The sequence below is a fragment of the Diceros bicornis genome, chromosome 11 (genome assembly GCF_020826845.1).
Source record: "Diceros bicornis minor isolate mBicDic1 chromosome 11, mDicBic1.mat.cur, whole genome shotgun sequence".
NCBI lineage: Eukaryota > Metazoa > Chordata > Mammalia > Perissodactyla > Rhinocerotidae > Diceros > Diceros bicornis.
In genome coordinates this window covers 67,885,122-67,903,429 of record NC_080750.1, presented here as the reverse complement: position 1 = coordinate 67,903,429, position 18,308 = coordinate 67,885,122, and the positions used below count along the sequence as shown (strand labels likewise).

General features: G+C 53.8%; 1 protein-coding gene across 6 annotated transcripts in view; it reads right to left on the bottom strand.

Annotated features, from left to right (window-relative positions):
- Window positions 1-9,281, bottom strand: part of EBF2 (EBF transcription factor 2) — a 187,973-nt gene extending 178,692 nt beyond the window's left edge. For all 6 annotated transcript variants that reach the window (XM_058549802.1, XM_058549806.1, XM_058549805.1 and 3 more), the window contains exons 1-5: window positions 9,024-9,281; window positions 6,369-6,525; window positions 5,230-5,293; window positions 4,902-4,957; window positions 4,317-4,390 (exon numbers count right to left, since the gene is read on the bottom strand). In XM_058549802.1, the coding sequence (XP_058405785.1) occupies window positions 4,317-4,390; window positions 4,902-4,957; window positions 5,230-5,293; window positions 6,369-6,525; window positions 9,024-9,154 (482 nt within the window). In that variant the 5' untranslated portion in view covers window positions 9,155-9,281. The remainder of the gene's footprint in view (window positions 1-4,316; window positions 4,391-4,901; window positions 4,958-5,229; window positions 5,294-6,368; window positions 6,526-9,023) is intronic.
- Between the last annotated feature and the right edge of the window lie 9,027 nt (window positions 9,282-18,308).

The following is an 18,308-nucleotide window of genomic DNA, read 5'->3' as shown; positions in this document are numbered from 1 at the left end:
TCCCAAGATTAACACCAATAAAAATGCTGGCCAGCTGCTCTCTTACCTCCCAAAGCCCTTGTCTCTCTTCCCAACTCCTTATCCCCACCCATTTCTGTCTCCCACCTCTCCTATTTCTACTGCTTATGTCAGCGGAATTCCTTTGCAGCACAGGCAAAACTTATTTCTTAGCAGCACAATTTCAGAAGCCCCATACATACTAGTTACCTAAAGACCTTCTAGCTAGACTCTCCTTAGGCATGTCAACCTAACCCATATATGTGTGCAGTGCTGGGTACGGGTTAATTAGAAGAACACACACTGTCAGAATGTGCCAATCTGCTTAGTTTGAGTAGGAATGATTCTGAGGAGGCCAAGTACGTTTGCAAAATTGCTCAGCTGAATTCAGCTGCTTTCCATGGGGATTTTCTCTGGAGGAAAAGAAAAACAGATAAAAATGTAAGCCTGGTGCCAGCATAATACAATGTGAGGAATCAACTCAGGGAAGGAAATGATATTCAAAGAAAAGTGCAGAGAAACTTTGAGACCCAATCTTCCATTTTCCAACAGTCACATATTTAAGTACAATCTCTAATGATAGTATTCAGCACAGAAAAGAGGTAGAAGAGGCTCACGTGGCTGTTAGACCATAAGAGTTAAAGTATGAAAATAAGAGAACTTGGCTCTATTTGCCCCAGTTGAGCCCTTCTTAAAATTTCTCTGGGTCTCTAAGTTAGACAAAGCTAATTCTTTTTCTTTCTTCCTTTCTTTTAAAAGAAAAGGTCTCATCAAGATGTCCTAGTTATTCTCTATTTTGTTTCTTAAATGACATTCAGTCCTCATGCCAGCCTCATAAGCAAAGGGAAGTGGAGGGTGGGAGATGTTCCTGAACCCACGTTCCCCAAACAATCGCCCTGAGATCAGGTACCTGGATAGTTGATTCGAAGGAACTGGGTCCACGAGTTACTCAGATAACCAACTCAATTTTCCTTTCCCTTTGCTGTATACAAAGCCTGAGTGACCAACTTGAGGTTCAGCTACTTGAGTTAAAAGGCTTTTTAGGGTTGTTTCCTAACAAGCAAGTCTCTAAGTCTGACGTTCCTGATAAGTGTTTTAAAAAACTGAACAAGACTGGAAAAGAGGAAAAGAAGGGAAAGAATTAAACAAAGAGAAGAGGAAACTGAACTTGGCACTAGGTTAAGATTGTGCTCCTAACTACCAGGAGAGGCTCAGTGTGCTTTTTTCCTAATGAATGAAAATGAAAGTTGTTCCTCTGCTCCCCGGTTTGGCTTAGTTTGGTTTATTTCATTCTAGTTCTTATTTGGAGAACCTTTCACCAGAAATATTCTCAATTTGCTTACAGGCCTCTTTCATCCTCCCTATCTCCTCATGGAGTCGTTGGAGAGGGAAAGAGAAAAAATAAAACAAGTTGGGGATGGGGGGACGATATGAGATATTTTATCCCAATCCTGAATCTTACCTGCATTTTTCAGAAAGGGAGAAAGACGAGGGATAAGGGATGGCTAGAGAAGAAAAAAAGCCCCAGCCTTGGACACAGGGTGTCCAGTCAGCCAAACTCCTGCTCAAGACAAGCCAATGTGCCCTTTCCCCTCCAAAATCGTTTTTAAAATTCAACCCTCAACTTTCAAAAATCTGTCTCTAATTTCAAACTCAAATAAGCGCACAGCATGGTGGCTTTTGTTTTGTTTTCTTCTCCCCAACTCCTCCCTGCGATTGCATAACAAAAGTGTCTAAATTCACACCATCTGGCCGATAAAGACACTGGCCCCACTGCCCGGCTGGCCCATCTGATTAGGGCCCTGTCTAGCCCGCGCCTTGTGGCGAAAAGTCACAGCTGTGGGGTTTGCTTGCGCTCAATACAACTCTGTTATTAGCCAGCTGTAGGCCTTGAGACGACTTCTGTTCAAATTATAATATCTTTTAACCCTCTGAGCATTGAGGGCACAGGGGTGGCTGGCAGCGACACAACAACTAGATTTCTCCTTGCTAATAATTGGCAAAATGAACTAAAGCAGGGAAGAGGGAAGCAGAGACAATTGAGGAAGGGAGAAAAAGTTATTCTTAAAGAGATTTATTTGTTCCTCCCCCAAAGCTAAACAACAGTTTATGAGCTTTTTTACTAAAGATTACAGAACATAAAACCATTCAGGGAAATTCCCAGGTATGCCCAAGAACACAGTGCAGATGAGATTAAGTAGGTGCAATAATCATTGAGAAACAGGGCATCTGATTCATCCCTCAGTCATATCCTGCTATAACTGGCTCTTAAAATGTGGGAGAAGGAACTTTTTTCTTCTACTGGAGAATCAACCAGCTCTGACTGACAGACTGAATGAGAACTTCCCTTTTAGATATATCCAATACCTGCCATCACCCCAGCCCATCTCCCAACACACACACACACACACACACACACACACACACACACACTACAGACACGGTACCCATCCAATGGATCATTTATTTACCCATAATTAATATTTGTTTTAAATTCTAGTTTTGGAAAATAATAGCAGAGCATCTTCCCAGGTCTCAAATGCAGAGAAGTTACAATACATTAAATTTTTATATTGTGTTACTAATGTAGACTAAACTAGAGGCTTTAAAAATTGATGCTGCTACTTAAACAGCATAAAGAGGAGGATTTGATTGGGCTTAAAAATAAAAATGTCAGCCTTAACTACAGCTGGATGGGGCTTGTGAGTATTATTTAAAGTGAGAGGTATAATTTGTCAGACAATGGGCCAGTTTGGGGTTTTCTTTTCTTTTTAAGAAGATAATCTCTCCAAACAAAGACATTTAAAAGTACACAGAGGAATAAAAAAACCACCCTTCAATTAGCCAACCAAATCGAAGTGTTCTGACTATTTAATCTAGGTATTACATGCAAGTTCATCTTGGAATTGTATTTTCTTTCTGAACGAATCTATCAAGAGGCCCTGGGATAATGGAGTAGCTATCTGCTCACTCCATCGCCCAACGCCTCACCTGGCAAGGAAACCTCCATTCCCCTCAGCTGCCGCCCCTGGCAGAGCTGAACTTTGCATTTGGCAAAGTTTGTTTTTCTAATACTTGGTCAAAACCAAAACAAGCATGTCTGATTGTTATGGTTTCTTCCTGACAGGGTTGGGAGGGAGATGGGGCTGCCAGGAGCTGCCCATAAAACAGTCCAAACTAAATCAGACTGCCTGCAATTACCCAAAACGAGCAAGTCTGAAATGGAAGACATTCACTGAAGCAATATCGGAGGAAGGAAGAAATGAAGCTTCCTCTCCAATCAGAGATTCTGGAGGAAGAAAAATGTGTATCGAATAAACATTTAAATTTTTATAGTAAAATAACCAAGCTCTTCCCAGAGTTTCCTATTTATGTCCTTTCTGGCTTGCTGTGGGATCGCCAATACCCCGCACATTCTAGGCACTCAATAAACATCTGTTGAGAGAATGAATAAGTGTATGGACAAATTTCTTCTGATTTTTTTTTTCTTCTAGTCAAGCACAAGAAAGGACTCAAAACGGAATGGAGCAGTCTCTCAAAAGAAAATGGGGAAAGTGTAGGAATTCGAGGAGACTGCACCTCTCACAACGTGGCCATCAGAACCCAGCTGTTGCTCCAGACCCCAGACCTCCCTGACGGGAGCTTCTCCCCACCCTCCCACCCACCGGTGGTGAACCAGACTGATCTCTCCACTCGGCCGTGGCTCCCATGACACTCCCCCGGACACCTGAAATCGTGGGAGAAGCAACATCCCTGCAGGAAGAAAACGCATCCGCATCATAGACAGGTGCCTCAGCTGAGGAGAAGGCCCGAAAATGGGCCGCTCGACCCTCTGGCGGTCCCTCGCCCAGACTGCCAGTCGTTCAGTGCCTGACTCGGTCACTCCACAAGTGGCCCCTCCTGGTGATCTACCCCGAGCGGCGGACCGGCGGGGAACCGAGCAGTGTGGGCCTCGGGCGGGGACCGGTTCAGGGAAAGTCCCCGATCCCAAACTCGGCCCGGGCGCTGTCCGCCTCCCCGCGCCGCGGCGGACCCCGGACTGCAGGGACATGCCACGTAGCGGAGGAAACTCCTGAGATGCCAGGGGGGTGGAATCCCGAGTGGTTCCGGGTTTCCCTTCCGAGTCCTAACGGATGCGCTCTAAGAATCCGGCCTTTAAGGAGGCGTTCTAGTGAATCGGCCCCGGGGCCCATCCGTTCGCGAGGGCTCCCTCCCTGCATGCCGTCACCCCGAAAGTCGCGCCCCGACGCCCGAGCGCGGCAGACGCGCCTCACCTGCCCCGCTGTCCAGCAGAGCGCGCAGGAAAAGGCAGCTCTTACCTGCACATCACTTCGTGTGTCAGGAGAACTCGGCACATTTCCGGATTCTTATTTTGTCCCTCGTAAGCTATGGGCTGCGAAGGAGGGATGGGGGAAAGGGGAGCAGGAAGGGAAGATATGAGGGGAGTGGAGGGACAAAGAGAAAGGAACTTCTGAGCAAGCACAAAATCGTTTTCTCGCACTGCCCACAACTACATTAGGAGCTCCCCCGCTGGCAGCGCGGCACCTGAGCTGTGGCCTGGTTAACTCCAGCAAAATAATAATAGAGAAGTTTGCCCCAATGAGGACATGTTTCTTGCAAAAGGGAATGTTTGGGGGGACTGAATCTCCCCACAATTGCTTCTCTTCATTCCTTGGTTCACTTCCCCCCACCCCCAGTGTCTCCCCAGGCTGGGGGGGGGGGCGGACAATTGGGGAGAGAGAAAAAATTTTTTTCAGAGCGGACAAGGTGCCGAGTTGATGTGGAGGGGCATGTGAAGTCTGACCTAGGAAAAAGTGGAGGGTGGGGGGAGCTCAGGGACAGTCTGGGGCGGAGGACTGAGGGGGCCCCGCGAAAGGAGGAGCAGAGTGGACCGCCAGGCTCACCTGCTTGGTGACCGAGTCGATGAGCCTGACGTACAGGTCCTGCTCCGTGCGGACGCCTGCGCGGGAGAGGGCGGGCACCAGGTCAGGGCCGCGGAGCGGCTCCGGGGCTCCCAAATCCCTCCTGGCCGCGGTGCCGAGGCCCAGGGAGCAGCTCCGGGCAGGAGCGCAGGCTGAGCCGTCCTAGGAGCAAAGACCACCCACCCGCCCCCGGCCCTGGCGGCGCTTCCCGAAGCCTGGAGGGCGCCGCAAACGACCGCGACAAGGTCAACTGCCTCCCTCGAAGGAGAACCGCGCGGCGCGGCGGCCGCCGGCAGGTGCAAGCGCTCACCGTTGCTGTAGAGGAGCTGTAACTTGTAGTGCGTGCCGTTGTTGGTCTTCTCATTGCCTTGTTCCTGAAAAGACAGGCGCGCTGGAGCCCCTTGCTTTCCAGCCCCCGCAAAATGAGAGCAAGAGGAGTCAGCGTGTCCCTATACCGCCTCCCGCCGCCTTTCTCTGCCCCCCTCCCCCACAGGGCAGCTTTGAACAACCCCCTACCCAGCCCCGGTCAAAGGGCAGGAGCGTCTGCCACTGGCCAACCTTCCAAACTTGCCAAGGCTCGAAGCCACTTGACTGTCTCCAATCCTCTGTCCCTCTCCCTTAAAAATGTCCCCAAAAGTGCGACCACCATGCCAGGACAACAGACACCGAGCCAATGCTGCCTTTAAACAGACCCCTCCCAACCCATCCGGTTCTGCCCATCTTTAGGAAGCCCAAGGCTTCTCTTGGCAGAAAGGTGAAGGGACTTGTCATTTGGAAGGGCAACATTCGGCCCTATCCTGCCAGGACCGGAGCCTCCGGGGCCACAAGCTCAGGGACTAGGGCACAGGTTCTAGAGGGACCTCGGGAAGCGCCTGCTCTAAAGGTCGCATTGTACAGCTGAGGAGACTGAGGCCCAGAGAGGGCAAGAGATTTGCCTTTCATCACATTTGAGGTCAAATCCAACCCCCAAACCCGGGCCTGAGTTGGGAGCAGGCGCTGCCTTGGGGAGCCAGAGTGGGAGAGAAGGCTCGGTGGGGAAGGCGGACCGAGGCTGGGCTGCGGGTTTCCACCTAGTACCTATTCAACCCACCCTGCCCGCAAAATAATAAAACTAACCCGGAGAAGGGCAGCGGCGGCCTTGGGTATACTTTTAAACTATGCTCTAGTCGGAAGGGCTGTTGCTCCGCCGTCAGTCCTTGACCGGGCTCTGCTAATGACCCAGAGGCTCGGTGCGCAGAGCCGCAGGCGCCCCCCGCAGCGCGTGCTGCCGGAGTGGGGGCGGAGGGAGGTGCGGGGACAGCCGCTGATTTAGAGGCTGGGGGTGAGAAGGCTCGATTTATCATCTCTGATGATGTGAGCGGAAAAGTGTCGCAAGTGACAGATGGAATCTTTAGTGCTTTGCAAAGAGATAGTTATTAGGCCGCGAGCGGAAGGGGGACCTCCACTTACTTTGTCGTTCTCCACAAAGTCTACGAAGGCGGTGCGCTCGATCTCCACCGGCTGCCCCTGCCTGTCGTAGAGCGCCAGGACGAAGTGAAAGAAGTTGGATTTCCTCAAGTTGGAGGGAGGCTGCTTCTCAAAGTGGGCCCGGGACAGGGCGACTCCGCTGTGCAGGAAGAGACACGGGGGACACCGGACACGGGGGAGGAGAGAAAGACACGATGTTACCAACGCGCCCACGCGACACCGCACAGGGTCAAGGGTCCAAGTCCCTGTTCCAGAATTCTGGACCCCTCCGGCGTTTTTCAAATCGGATTAATAAGTGGGGACTCCTTAGAGGAGTTACAGTGGCCACGGAGATCGGGTGGCAGGGCCGACGCCCCTGGCCGTTGCCACTGCCGGCTGTTCCAGCCTCTAGGCGTCCCAGAGCCGGGCAGCTAACTGTCGGGCCTTTAGTGGAAACCAAAGGATCCTGGCTGCGGACCGAGGCCCGGAGCGGTCCCCCGAGGCGGCAGCCCAAATCTCGTCCCATCGGGCCGCCCCAATCTTCTCCTTCAGGTGGCGCCGCCAAATGGGTCAGGATTCGGAGCTGGGGCCCGCGGTTAGGGGAATAAGGGCCTCTTTACTTTTGAAGACGTGACTCTTTACTTCATCTTCATTGGAGTTACCTGTCCTGGCGTTACTGCCCACATCGCCTCCCACGCTATCTCGGAAAGGCGGTGGGCGAGAATCCCTTGGGGGCAGGCGGGAAGCCCAGGGCTCAAGTCTCCGTCATACACCGAGAGGCCTCACCCTCTGCTTCCCTCGCTCTTCCGAATAGTTACACGCGGGACAGTGGCAGGGCGGAATCCCCGTGACCAGTACTAGGGATCGCGGGCCACGGAGAACGACATGATACTGGGGCCCCACCCCCAAAACTGCTAAGCTTGGAGAAGCCAAAATGTTACTAATAGGTAGAGAGCGTCTTCGCCGGAGCCAAGGGGATCCCGGCTCAAGCCGCATCTCCGAGCGGCGCCAGCGAAACCCGCCGACCGCGAAACCCACGGTTGGAGGACCTGGGAGGCGCCCTCGAGCGTATGGGGTATGTCCACACACCTCCCTGCCGACCTGTCGCGGCCGGGGACAAACTGGCCGCCAGATCACATTTTACAGGAGACTCGGAGCCCAGGCGAGCGCGCAGACGGCCAGAGCTGCCCCTTGGCGCTGGGGTCTCCGGGCGTCGCACCCCAGGGCGCGAGCACTTTCACTCTCTTGAAGAGTGTAAAATCTTGGCTAGAATCCCCCACTCAGTCTTCCTGTTCCAACTTTAATAATTATTTGATCCGGGGAAAGCAGGAAAGTAAGGGAGGTGTCTTTAAGGAGCTCGGCTAAGGAAAAGCGCCGCGGAGCCGGCTCCGCGGTGCTGCCTGATTTCTTTCGGCCTGCAGCCCAGCGAGTCCCCAGACGGCTGCGGAAAGCCACTGCGGCGGTGTGCCGTCTGCCGAGGGATACTGGCGCGTCCCAGCCTCGGGCAGGAAGGAGGGAGCCGCCGCCCGCCCTGGTCTTCGGAGCAAGGCGACTTTGCTTCCTCTCCTTCAAGGGTGACGGCTGGTTCGCTCTACCCGGGACACCTGGAGACGTGGCCTGTCTGGGAAAGGAGTAATTTCTCCGCGGGATGTCAGGACTTAGAGGGAGATAGCCAGGAGAGTGGATGGGGAGGTGGGAGTCGCGGGAGGAAGTTCGTGGCCTCTTTGGGGTAAGGGGGCTGTGTCACGCAGACAAGGACATGCAGACCACAGATCCCGGCTCAGCAGTGGTGATGAGGGAGGGGGACCAGAATGTCTTCGTGGGGTGGCACGCCTCGACAAGGCGTTTGCTATCTCAGCACGGGGACGCTTAAAAACAAAGTCAACTTCAGGGACCAGCCGAACTAGAGGCTGGCGATGCCTGCGTTTGCCGCGCGTCTTCTTTCCTCGCCTTTCTTCTTCTGCGGCTCCTTCTACTGTTACTCCTTCGTCTTTTCCCTTTATTCTCTTCTCTCCCCTCACCCCCGCCTCCGTGCGTCTGGCCCACTGTTTTATCTCAGCGCGCGGACCCTCAAGCCTGCCCCCTCCCAGGGCTCCCGGCCGCTTTGCCTTCCCAGGCAGCCGCTGCAGCCTCTCCCGCTCCTCCCGCCGCCGCCGCCGCCATCTGGCCGCGGGGCTCCTGGCCTCCGGGAATTGCCCCGCAAGATGCGGGAGGAGAGGCGCCCGCAAGGGACGCGGCGAAACCGGGGAGTTGCGGGGGAGCAGGCTCCGCTCCGGCGGCCGCCGCTGCAAGCTCCGGTCCTCGCGCTCTGCTCGGCTCCGGGCCGGGCCCGCCTCGCAGGAGTAGGGGCTGAGCTGCCAGGCGTTGGATGCTACTTTGTTATTTTTCCTCCCAAGACTGTTCAGTGGGGAAGGAGTAGGGGAGAAACGCAAACGACCCGGGCAGTTCAGAAACTCGAGTGTTGGCAGCGGAGTAAGTGTTCCCCTAATTGCAGCGACCTGCCTGTGGGAGGGCGAGCCCCAGCCCGCGGGGCCAGGGCGACAGATGGGGGAAGAGAGAGCGAGCGGGCTGGGGGGCACACAGAGAGACAGAGACGGTGAGAGCGAGAGCGCGAACGAGCGAGACACTGAGAGCACAATGGTGCGGCCGTCTGGTTACCTCTGCGCCGCGACGTTGGCATCCACCACGCCGACATTCCGGACCCAAGACCTGACCGAATCCATCTCGGCGCCCAGCGATTTCTCTTTCAGAGCTGGTCCTCTTCCTAAAGTATCTTGAATCCCAAACATTTAAAAAGTCTGCTCTACTGTCTCTTTAAAAATAAGAGTTACAACACTGTCCTCACTGTTCCCAAAGCTGTCACGAAACCGTCTCCTCCAAAGCAATCCAAGAAAAGGGATCAAGTGCCGAAGTTTCAGTCTCTCTTGAGGGGGGGGGAAAGGATAACCCGTCCCTTGCTTCACGCGTGAGGTGCGGACTGATGTAGTTAAAGTTTGGGTGTTCTCCTCCGCAAGTTCAGATCTGCCGCCTCAGGCCCTCCGCCCTAGGTCGCTCGCATCCTTCCAGCGGCAGCGCTGCCTCCAGAAAGGGATCACAATTTAGAAGCATCACCTGTTCTGGGAGAAACAGGAGGAGACTGATGGCTGCCTAATCTCTCCCCTTCCTCCTGGTCCCCCCCCTCCCTGCTCCTCCCCACCGCTCCAATTTAGAAAAAAAAAAAAAAATCCCCAACAGAATCAGTTGTGAAAAAGGAAGGGGAAGACCCGGAGCCGAGAGGAGGCGGTGGCTGCGAGCGCCGCGGAGCCGGGCTACAGCCGCGCGCCGGCCCCATGAATGGGTTACTACGGCCCGGACCGCGGGAGGCGGAGCCGCGGCCCGATAAGGAGCCTCATTTGCATGGACGCTCGGGATTGGCCGGCGCTGGGCAGGCCGGGCCGACGTCCTCCGGCGGTGCGCGCCGCTCTCGGCGTTGCCGGGAGTCCGGGAGGTGAAAGGGGACAGAAAGCTGCAGGCGCTGCGTCCTTGCCCCAGTCCCCTCTGCGTGCGTGGAATGGGGGCCCCCCAAATCCCGCACTGAAGCGGGATAGCCGGGCCCTGCCGGCTGGGACGCGCCCGCTCAGTCTCGCCGCGGGAGCAGGAAGCTTCCGTGGATCCTGCCTCTAGATGCAGATTTTTGTAGCCTGCGGAGAGGCAGGCATGTCATTCCCAGGGCTTGGATCTGTGCGCATGTTTGTGAAGAGGCGGAGAGTGTGACCACATGTACTTATGTTCTGTGCAAACATTCCCCAGAGTAACCCAGTTCCCAGAACGGCTCTCCCCAGTCTCCTGGAGCTACATGGTGACACTTAGATTTTGTGTGCGGTTTACAAGTTGTTGAGAGAGGAGGATATATGAATGAAAGTGAGGTGGGGGTGGGGGACGAACAAGGCTCAAGTGCTATTCAAATAAATAGAGGGTCGGGGAAAACGGTCCAGCAGCTAAGGAAAATACCCCCGGGCGGAGGCGAGCGGGAGTCGCGCCCTTAGAAGAGGGGTTGCTGACAGATCGCGGCGGGCTGAGTCCGAGAGCCGCCCGGGGTTGTCCCGGGAGCCTCCTCCCTCGCAGTCCCCAAGCCCGGGGAGCCTGCCGAGGAGCGGCAGGGAGGCGGCGGGGAGTCGCGGAAACTTTGGCCGTGGCGCGCAGTCGCCGCGGTGCGGGCCGCGGGCTGGTGGCCGGGAGGCGGCGGCAGCCCGGCCAAACAGCTGAAACCCTAGACGGCTTTTTAACTACGCTCGGCAGCTCGCGGTGCCTATTAAAAATCCTCCTGGCTGGGTGTTATTTTCTTGCTTCTTTTGTATTCTGATCTGTGCATAGATCTGCTGCTGAAATCTAGAACACCAGCGCGAAAACAGATTTGAAGACAATGAATGCAAATCTGTGCTCAAAGACCATCTGCCGTGGAGGAGACAAATCAGCTGTTCCGCAGCGCGAGCGACTGCGCCGGAGCCTCCCGGCCTCATTACCCAGAGGACCTTGGCGAAAGCCTGGATTACTTTCAGGACGCTTTCCCCCCCACTTAGGACTCAAATTTGAGCATGAATTGAGTCCGGACCAGATCCCTTAAGGGTAGGTGGGCACTCACAAATGAATTGCGCGAGTTTGCCGCTAGAGGACACAGCGCCTTGCAGCTCGTTTGGGCGGACAGGAAGCTCGCACTTTCAGAAAATGCCGCTGTCTTGAGAAAGGGACCAGTCCACGCCTCCGCTCAACTCCGGGGGCAACCCGCGACCCTGGACTGCGCGGGCGGAGGGCGCTCAGGAAGCGCACGTCGTTACTGCAGGAATACACTAGAAAACCGATGGCGGGGGGAAGGGGTGCGGACCCTCTCTGCACAAACCCCGGGTCTGGGGATTGGAGCAGTTGATTAAGGGGGGGTGGGGGAGGGGCGGAGAACCTGAAACCCCCTCCTCTGTGTTGTGTTGACTGGGCATCCCGACCCCCGGGCTCTGGCTTGGTCCTGTTGGTTGGACAAGAGGGGCAGGGGGAGCAATGAAGGGCTTTTGGGTATCAGAATATGGATTGGGACTGCTGTAAAAGCCAAGTAAGAAAGGAGTTGTCTATCTCCTTAGAAGACAGAAGAAAGAAAGGAGGAGGATGGGAGAGAAATTTGTAGGAATGAAACTTATTACCCTATTTCAACTCGGCAATTCTCTGTTATATGCATGTTTTATGGATAATTTCGGTTCCTGCAAAAACTAAGTCCCCGGAGTCTTCTACCCTGGCCCGCTCTGTTTATAAACCTCTCCGAATCTCAAGTAATCCCCCACCCCCATCTTTGCCCGCAATCTGTGCCCAGCGGAGCCAATGCCTCGGGCTCCTTGGCGGAGAGTGTGGAACAGCCCATGAGCCCCTCAAGGCTTGTCGATGAGCTCGGTGATTTTTTTTTCAAGGGGCCTCTGATCTACTGCACCTCGACGCTGCCCAGGAGAGGTACCGAGCGCAGCTCAAGGGGTGGCAAGGCAGCCTGGACCGAGGCCTGGCCTGGACCGTCTGCCCCTGGGGCCTGGGTTGGCTGGGGTTAAAGGGCAGACCCTGGGTCGAGGACGCTGGCTCTTCTCTCTCCCAACAGCTGCCACCCAAATTATGCCCCTTAGGAAGCGAATGAATTGGTCCTTTCTCCGGGGTGCCTGCTGCCCGCCCCAAACCAGACAGCCGCGCACGGCGGGTGCCCCCACCCCCCCTCCCAGAGACAAGTTCAGGGGCCGTGGGCCCCGCCGGGAAGCAGTTCGAGCGAGCCGTGGCCCCGGAAATTTGACCTGGAGGGAGGGGAGAGCCGCACCGCTCCTCGCCCGCCGCTCTAGGGGCGCCCTCCCCGCGGCCGCACGGGGCGCTTGGGGCAAACGTCCGCCACACTGCTGGGGGCCCCGTGGGCTGCGAGCCGCGGGCGCCGAAGTTCCCTCTTGGCTGGGACGAGGTTCCCTGGCTAGTACCCGGCGGGGGGCGGAGGGGGCTGGGAGGCAAGGGAAGCGGACTGGGGTCTAGCAAGGCGGCGCTTCGGCCTTCGGGGAGCAGGGAGCATTTCTGCCAACCGAGTTGGCTTTAATTAGGTTTGTGTGGTTTGGGGGGAAGGGTGGGCGCAGAGTTGGCGACCCGCGCCGGAGGAATGAGCGTCGGTTACTGATGGAGTGAGCGGCGGCGGCTGCGCCTGGAGGGTCGCTCCCATCTCTATCGCCTTCGGCTACCCGCGAACAAACCTCCTTTTCGAACGCGCCACACAAAACCCGCCCTGAGCCGCGCGGGCCCCCGCAGGCGCAGCTGCGGCCCCGGGAAGCCCGGCCCGCGGGGGTGCCAAGTCCGCGCGCGCCTCCGGGCTCCGGCCCGCCAGCTTCGTTCCGCACCTTGCCGGGGTCGAGAAAAATCCGAGATGAACGTTATTAAAATTCTTCACGACAATCTATTTACACAAAACTGAGGTGGAGTGGTGGCATTCCGGCTTTTATCCTGCCCCCTCCTTTGTTCACTCTTCCCAAGGAACCCCCGGGTTTTTCCGTCCACCTTTCACATCTGCACCTCAGTGAGATATGTTCAATTTCCTTCCGACTGGTTTTAAGGCCCGTTTCCCCAAACTCGTTCCGTCCAGTCTCCTGGGCGCCGCGTCTCTCCTCCGGGTTAGAGGTTCGGAAATTTTTCTTAGAAAATTGCTCTCCGGGCCTCGTTCTCATCCCACAGTGCCCTGGGGTGAAATCAGAGGTGTGAAAATACCCCGTCCCCCTTACAACCTGACCTTCACCGCCACCCCCAGACACACACACTGCGGCGCCTGGGTCCACGCAACCAGAAGAGCAGAGCCTGGCTAGTACCCAGGGAATTCGATCCACAGAGACAGGCTGCGTTTTGTAAAAGAAGTAAGTGGCAATCCCTGTAAGCTCTCTTCGGACATGAAATTTCCAATTTGTTTATTTTAGTTGGAACCTTTGCTTTTTATTTGTCTGAGTAGAAATAAATGGATTTGTTCACCATCTCAGAATCCTGCCGAATATTTAGCTCACAATTCTTCGAGAAATAATTTTTTAAAAATATCCAACTCCACTAATTCCCACTCCAAATTTCAACTTTGGCATTTTTCTTACGGAAACTGGATTTGTATGCTCCACAAATGAGAATTCCCTAGAAAGGGAGAGGAGAAGGAAACTACTCTCTTCACAGTGCACGACAAATATTTCATGAGGACCCCACCTTCCAGTTGGAACAGTTCCCTTTTAGGACAATTTGGTAAGAAGTTAGATTCACTTCTTGATTTGTGTTTACATAGTGAAGGGGATTCGAGCGGGAATCGCTGCAGAAATACTGAGGACGAACGTTTTCCAGACACACGGTGTTGCACCCAGGCCAGTCGGGTCACTGAAATGAGTTTACCAAAATGGACTGAAGGAGCCAGAGTTGGCTCTACCCTAACACTTGGCAACTCCAGAAAGTCTCTTCCTTCTCTCTCCTCCTCCTTTTCTTCCTCTTCTCCTCTCTCTGCTCCCTCTCCCCTCGGTATTCCCCCTCAGGAGCACCCTTCCTTCTCATTCCCTTATTCCTCGAGCAGAGCGAGTGAGGGAGCTGGAGCAGGCAGAGAAGCGGAAAGGTCAAGAGAACAAATTTTCGAAGCGGCAGCCGCGTTTGGAGGTTTGGAGCGCGGACGTGGGAGCTGGGCCCGCCGCAGCACGGGAATGGCGGCGTGAGGTGTGTGTGTTGGGGGGCAAGTGATTTAGAGAGAGAGAGGCGCCTGGTTCGGCCTCCACGCGAACCTGGGGACCCGATTTTCTGGAGGGGTGGGCGGCGCGCGCGTGAAGCGCGGGGTTGGGGCTGTGTTCGGGTGAATCGGCCGGTTGCAGCCCCTTCTAGGTACCCTTGCACGAAGACGTTGGCATCTCTGTCACCACGGTATGAAGGCGCAGCGATCTAGGGGCAAATTGACCCGCATTAAGAGTCCCAATCGAGCAGGTCTCCACGCAGTTGATAAGGCTGAGGAGGAAGGGACAAACGGACGGAGGCAGGACGTTCACCCAGCACTTCCTGGTGCCAGGCGCTGCCACACACTTTCTTACCCTTAAGCTTGACAGCAACACTTCGAGTGGGATTTATATACCCCCATTTTACAGATGTACAAAATGAGGATGGGAAATGACAAGTGGCATCTCAGCCAAGTAGGGAACAAAGACCCACGCTGGTCTTCCACTTCCAATTCACCACAGTGACGTGCAATTTAAGGCCTTTAAACAGAAAAAGTTAAATGTGACTTTCCCCCGTCTCCTTTTTTCCGTTTCTCAGCTCAGTTGCGGGGGGGGGGGAATTGAAGAGCTACTCTGAAATGTGCCCCCTCTTTTCCCGATGGTCTCGCCCCCCGCCAGCCGGCAGGGGAAAGCCCCCGGGACCTCCAGCTCCCTCCTGGCTCGCGGCGGAGGTGTGAGCGATGTGTTGATTATTCATAATTCTGCGGAGCGTACACTCCGCGCGGCCGGCGCAGCCACATTTCACACGTACACTCACGTGCACACATGCACACGCGCTCACCGCCGCCCCGCGCTTGCACGGCGCTCAGGGGCCGCCCTCCTCCGAGAGGGGAGGGGTGACAAAAAGCTCCTCCTCACCCCTGAACAGGTCGCCTCTTCCTCCAAGCCCCCAGAAACACATCCTTGGCTTCCAGATCCAACTTTCTTCTCCATAATACACTTGTCTTCCCAACTTCCCCTCCTGGTTTATGCGTGGGGGGGGGGGGGGAGGGCACAGCTACAAATATGGCACCAGCTAGAATTTCTTTCCATTTGGCACTAGGCGAGCTCCTCCTCCAACACACACACACACCACCGTCACCTCCAACCACACCACACACCTCAGGTTGCAACAGAGAAAAAGCAGGAAAAGGCACTTGAGTAAAACGCATGCTTTCGACTTGTCTTCGTCGGTGTAAACTGGACTTCTAACTGTGGGATCTCCTCAAACACTGCCCAAGGCCTAGCAATTCCATGTCTAGCTGATGGGAACCCCCCCTCCGCACCTCCCGGGAGCGGGACGCTCATTTTGGGGTTAGGGGGTCCAGGGCGCACGGGACGTGGCGCCTGAGAAAACCTCAGCAACAGCTGGGAAAACAGAGCTAGCCCGCAGGGCTGGGCGGCTCCGTTCCACTCTTGAAGGGGGACAGAACCTCCACTTACTCTGGTTTCCCAAAGGAGAGCACACGGGGTCACGGGGCTTGGGGTCCCCGGCGCGGGAACAGTCCCAGGGCCCAGAAGCTCTCGGAACGACGTTTTGGGCGCTGCTGGCCGCGCCACATAGGGGGCGCTGGACTACAGGCCGCGAAACCCTCCCGGTCCCGCGCTTTCTGCAGCTCTGACCCAAGGCGAGCTGGGGCGCTCCAGGTGTTCCCACACCGCGGGCAGCGTGGCCAAGAAGAAACTGCAGCTTTGGTGGCCACAGACCGGGTGAGTGCCTCATATTTACTGGTGAGGTCTTGGGCATTTGATCTGACTCCTCTGAGCCTCAATTTCCTTATTGGTAAAATGGGAATATTGATTCCCCAGAGCTTCACTTGCCTTACGGGTAAGAAGACAGATTAGATGTAAGTACCTGGCACGTAGTAGGTGTTCAATAAATGTTTGCTTCCCTTCGCCGTCTGCGTCTGTAAAATGAGCATGATAGTAGTTGCTTATTGTACCTCACCAGGCCCTGGGAGCCTCGTTGGGGCGGTTTACTTCTCCCCACCCCACCCCCCGCCCCGTCCGTGAGCTCCTTGAGGCAGGAATCCTGACTGCCGCGTCCCTGCAGCTCCTCGGCCTGGCATAGGGCTGGTTCGGGCAGTGGGCGCTCCGCCATTTTTGTTAACGTGGAATTATATCTAGGGAAATGCTTTGGAACCTGTTTGGTGCCCGCAGGTGTCAGAGGGAACGGATGGTAACCGGGTGGCGGGCCTTTCCCAGGGAGGGCATGCGACCTCCTAAGAGTCTGCGTTCCGGCTCGGCGCTGCCTTTTCCCGCCGCGGGTGACAGGTCGCACCCAGAACGCGAGAGCGCTTAGTTGTGGGACCGCTGCAGGCGGGCGGGCGTGCTGGGATCGCGGAAATCACCGGAGAAGTGAAGAAAAGCGCGGGGAGTTCTGGAAAGGTCTTTCAGTTCAGTTGCTTGGCGGTCCGCAGGAGAGCCCCGTGCCCCTCCCCTCCCTGGGCCCACCGCGGGAGGCCGGCTCCAGGGGTCTCTGTCTCCGCAGAGCGGAGCTCCCGGAGCAGCGCTTTCCAGAATCCGCGTTAAACGAAGCTGGGGGCCACAGAAGCACAGAGCCAAAAGTGGGAGCGAGCCTGGAGGTGGCAGAAAAGGGGGATAAGGGACCAGGGGAAAACAAGGGTTCCAAAATTTTGTATTCCACAGGACTAAAGCCTCCTAGAAGCCCCTTTTAAATTGCACCTTTTATGCAAAGACAATGCACATTTATTGCAAAAATATATATATAAAAACAAACAAAACCAACAACAACAAAATAAATTCATAACCACCCCTAATTGCATCAACTTATAAAACCATTGTTAGTATTTGGGTGGATTTTCTCCCAATCTTCTTCTCTAGCTAATTCTATATATTGATTTGTAACCTGGTGGCTCATTTTATATAGCATATTTTTCCATACCATTAAATATTTTCCTACAATAACATTTAATATTGGCATAGTATTTCATTATCCAGAAAAAATATACCATAAGTTGTTTAACTAATCTGCTATTGTTGAAAATTTAATTTGTTTCTAATTCTTCACCATTATAAACAACACGATGATGAACATCTTTGTAACTGTAGCTTTTCACATAACTGTGATTCTTTCCTTGATATAGAGTCCTAGAAGTATAATTGCAAAATCAAGGCTGTGCATATTTTTAAGCCCTGATACAGATTGACAAATCATCCTTTTGAAAGACTAAATTTACACTCCCTTCCTCTCTCCCCAACCTTCCTTTATCCTTGAAGTTATTTTCTTATTTTAAAAATTTGCCAGTTTGATAGACTGGAAATGTCTTTTGGTATTTTTATTTGTGTTTTATTTCTACTTCACGAACTTCCAGTAAAAGGGAATTGTTTTTCATTCATTTTTTGGCCACTGTACATCTTTGGAGAGTTGCAAGTTCTTATTTTATTAAGGATATTGCATTTTAATTTATCATTTATGTTGCAAATATTTTCCGCAATCTTTGTTTGCCTTTAATGTTATTTATGGTAATTTTTTGTTGGTGGATATAGATGTATTTCATTTAGAATGTTTTCATCTGCAAGTAACAAAATAAGTGACTAACAGTGGCTTAAGCCATAAAGACATTTAATTTGACCTGACATAACAAGAAGTCCAGGGGTAGCTGGCCCCAGGTAAGGTGTAGCACTCACTAATGCCTTAAATGACCCTGGTTCTTCTGCTCTTCACCCCACCATCCTTGCATGTTGAGTTTTCAGTCTCATGCTTACTGTCTGAGGTGGTAAGATGGCTCACATCGTAGCACACATTCAAGGCAGGAAGCAAGAGCAACAGAGGTACCAGAAGATTCTGTCACTTTGTATAGCAAAGTAAAAGCTTTTCCAGAAACAGCCCTTATGTCTCCTTTGCTGTAACTAAGTCACATGGCTATCTCGAGTCAGATGGGTAGCTGAGAAAGCAAATACCTCCTTTTCCGTCCTCTGTGTGATAGGCCTCGGAGACGGGGGTTGTGAATGGCAGTTGGATTAGACAATTAATCAAGCCCATCACAAAAAAAGTATCTTTAAATTGTATGTAGTTAAATCCATTCATCTTTCCCAATATAATATCTTCCTTTTGTGTCATTCTCAGGTACTCCTTGCCCATTCCAAAATAATTTAAATATTGACCTATATTTTCTTATGATTTCTTTTTCCATTAAAATTTTTTCCCTCAATAAATAGATTTCTTTGTTGTGGTCTTGGCTCC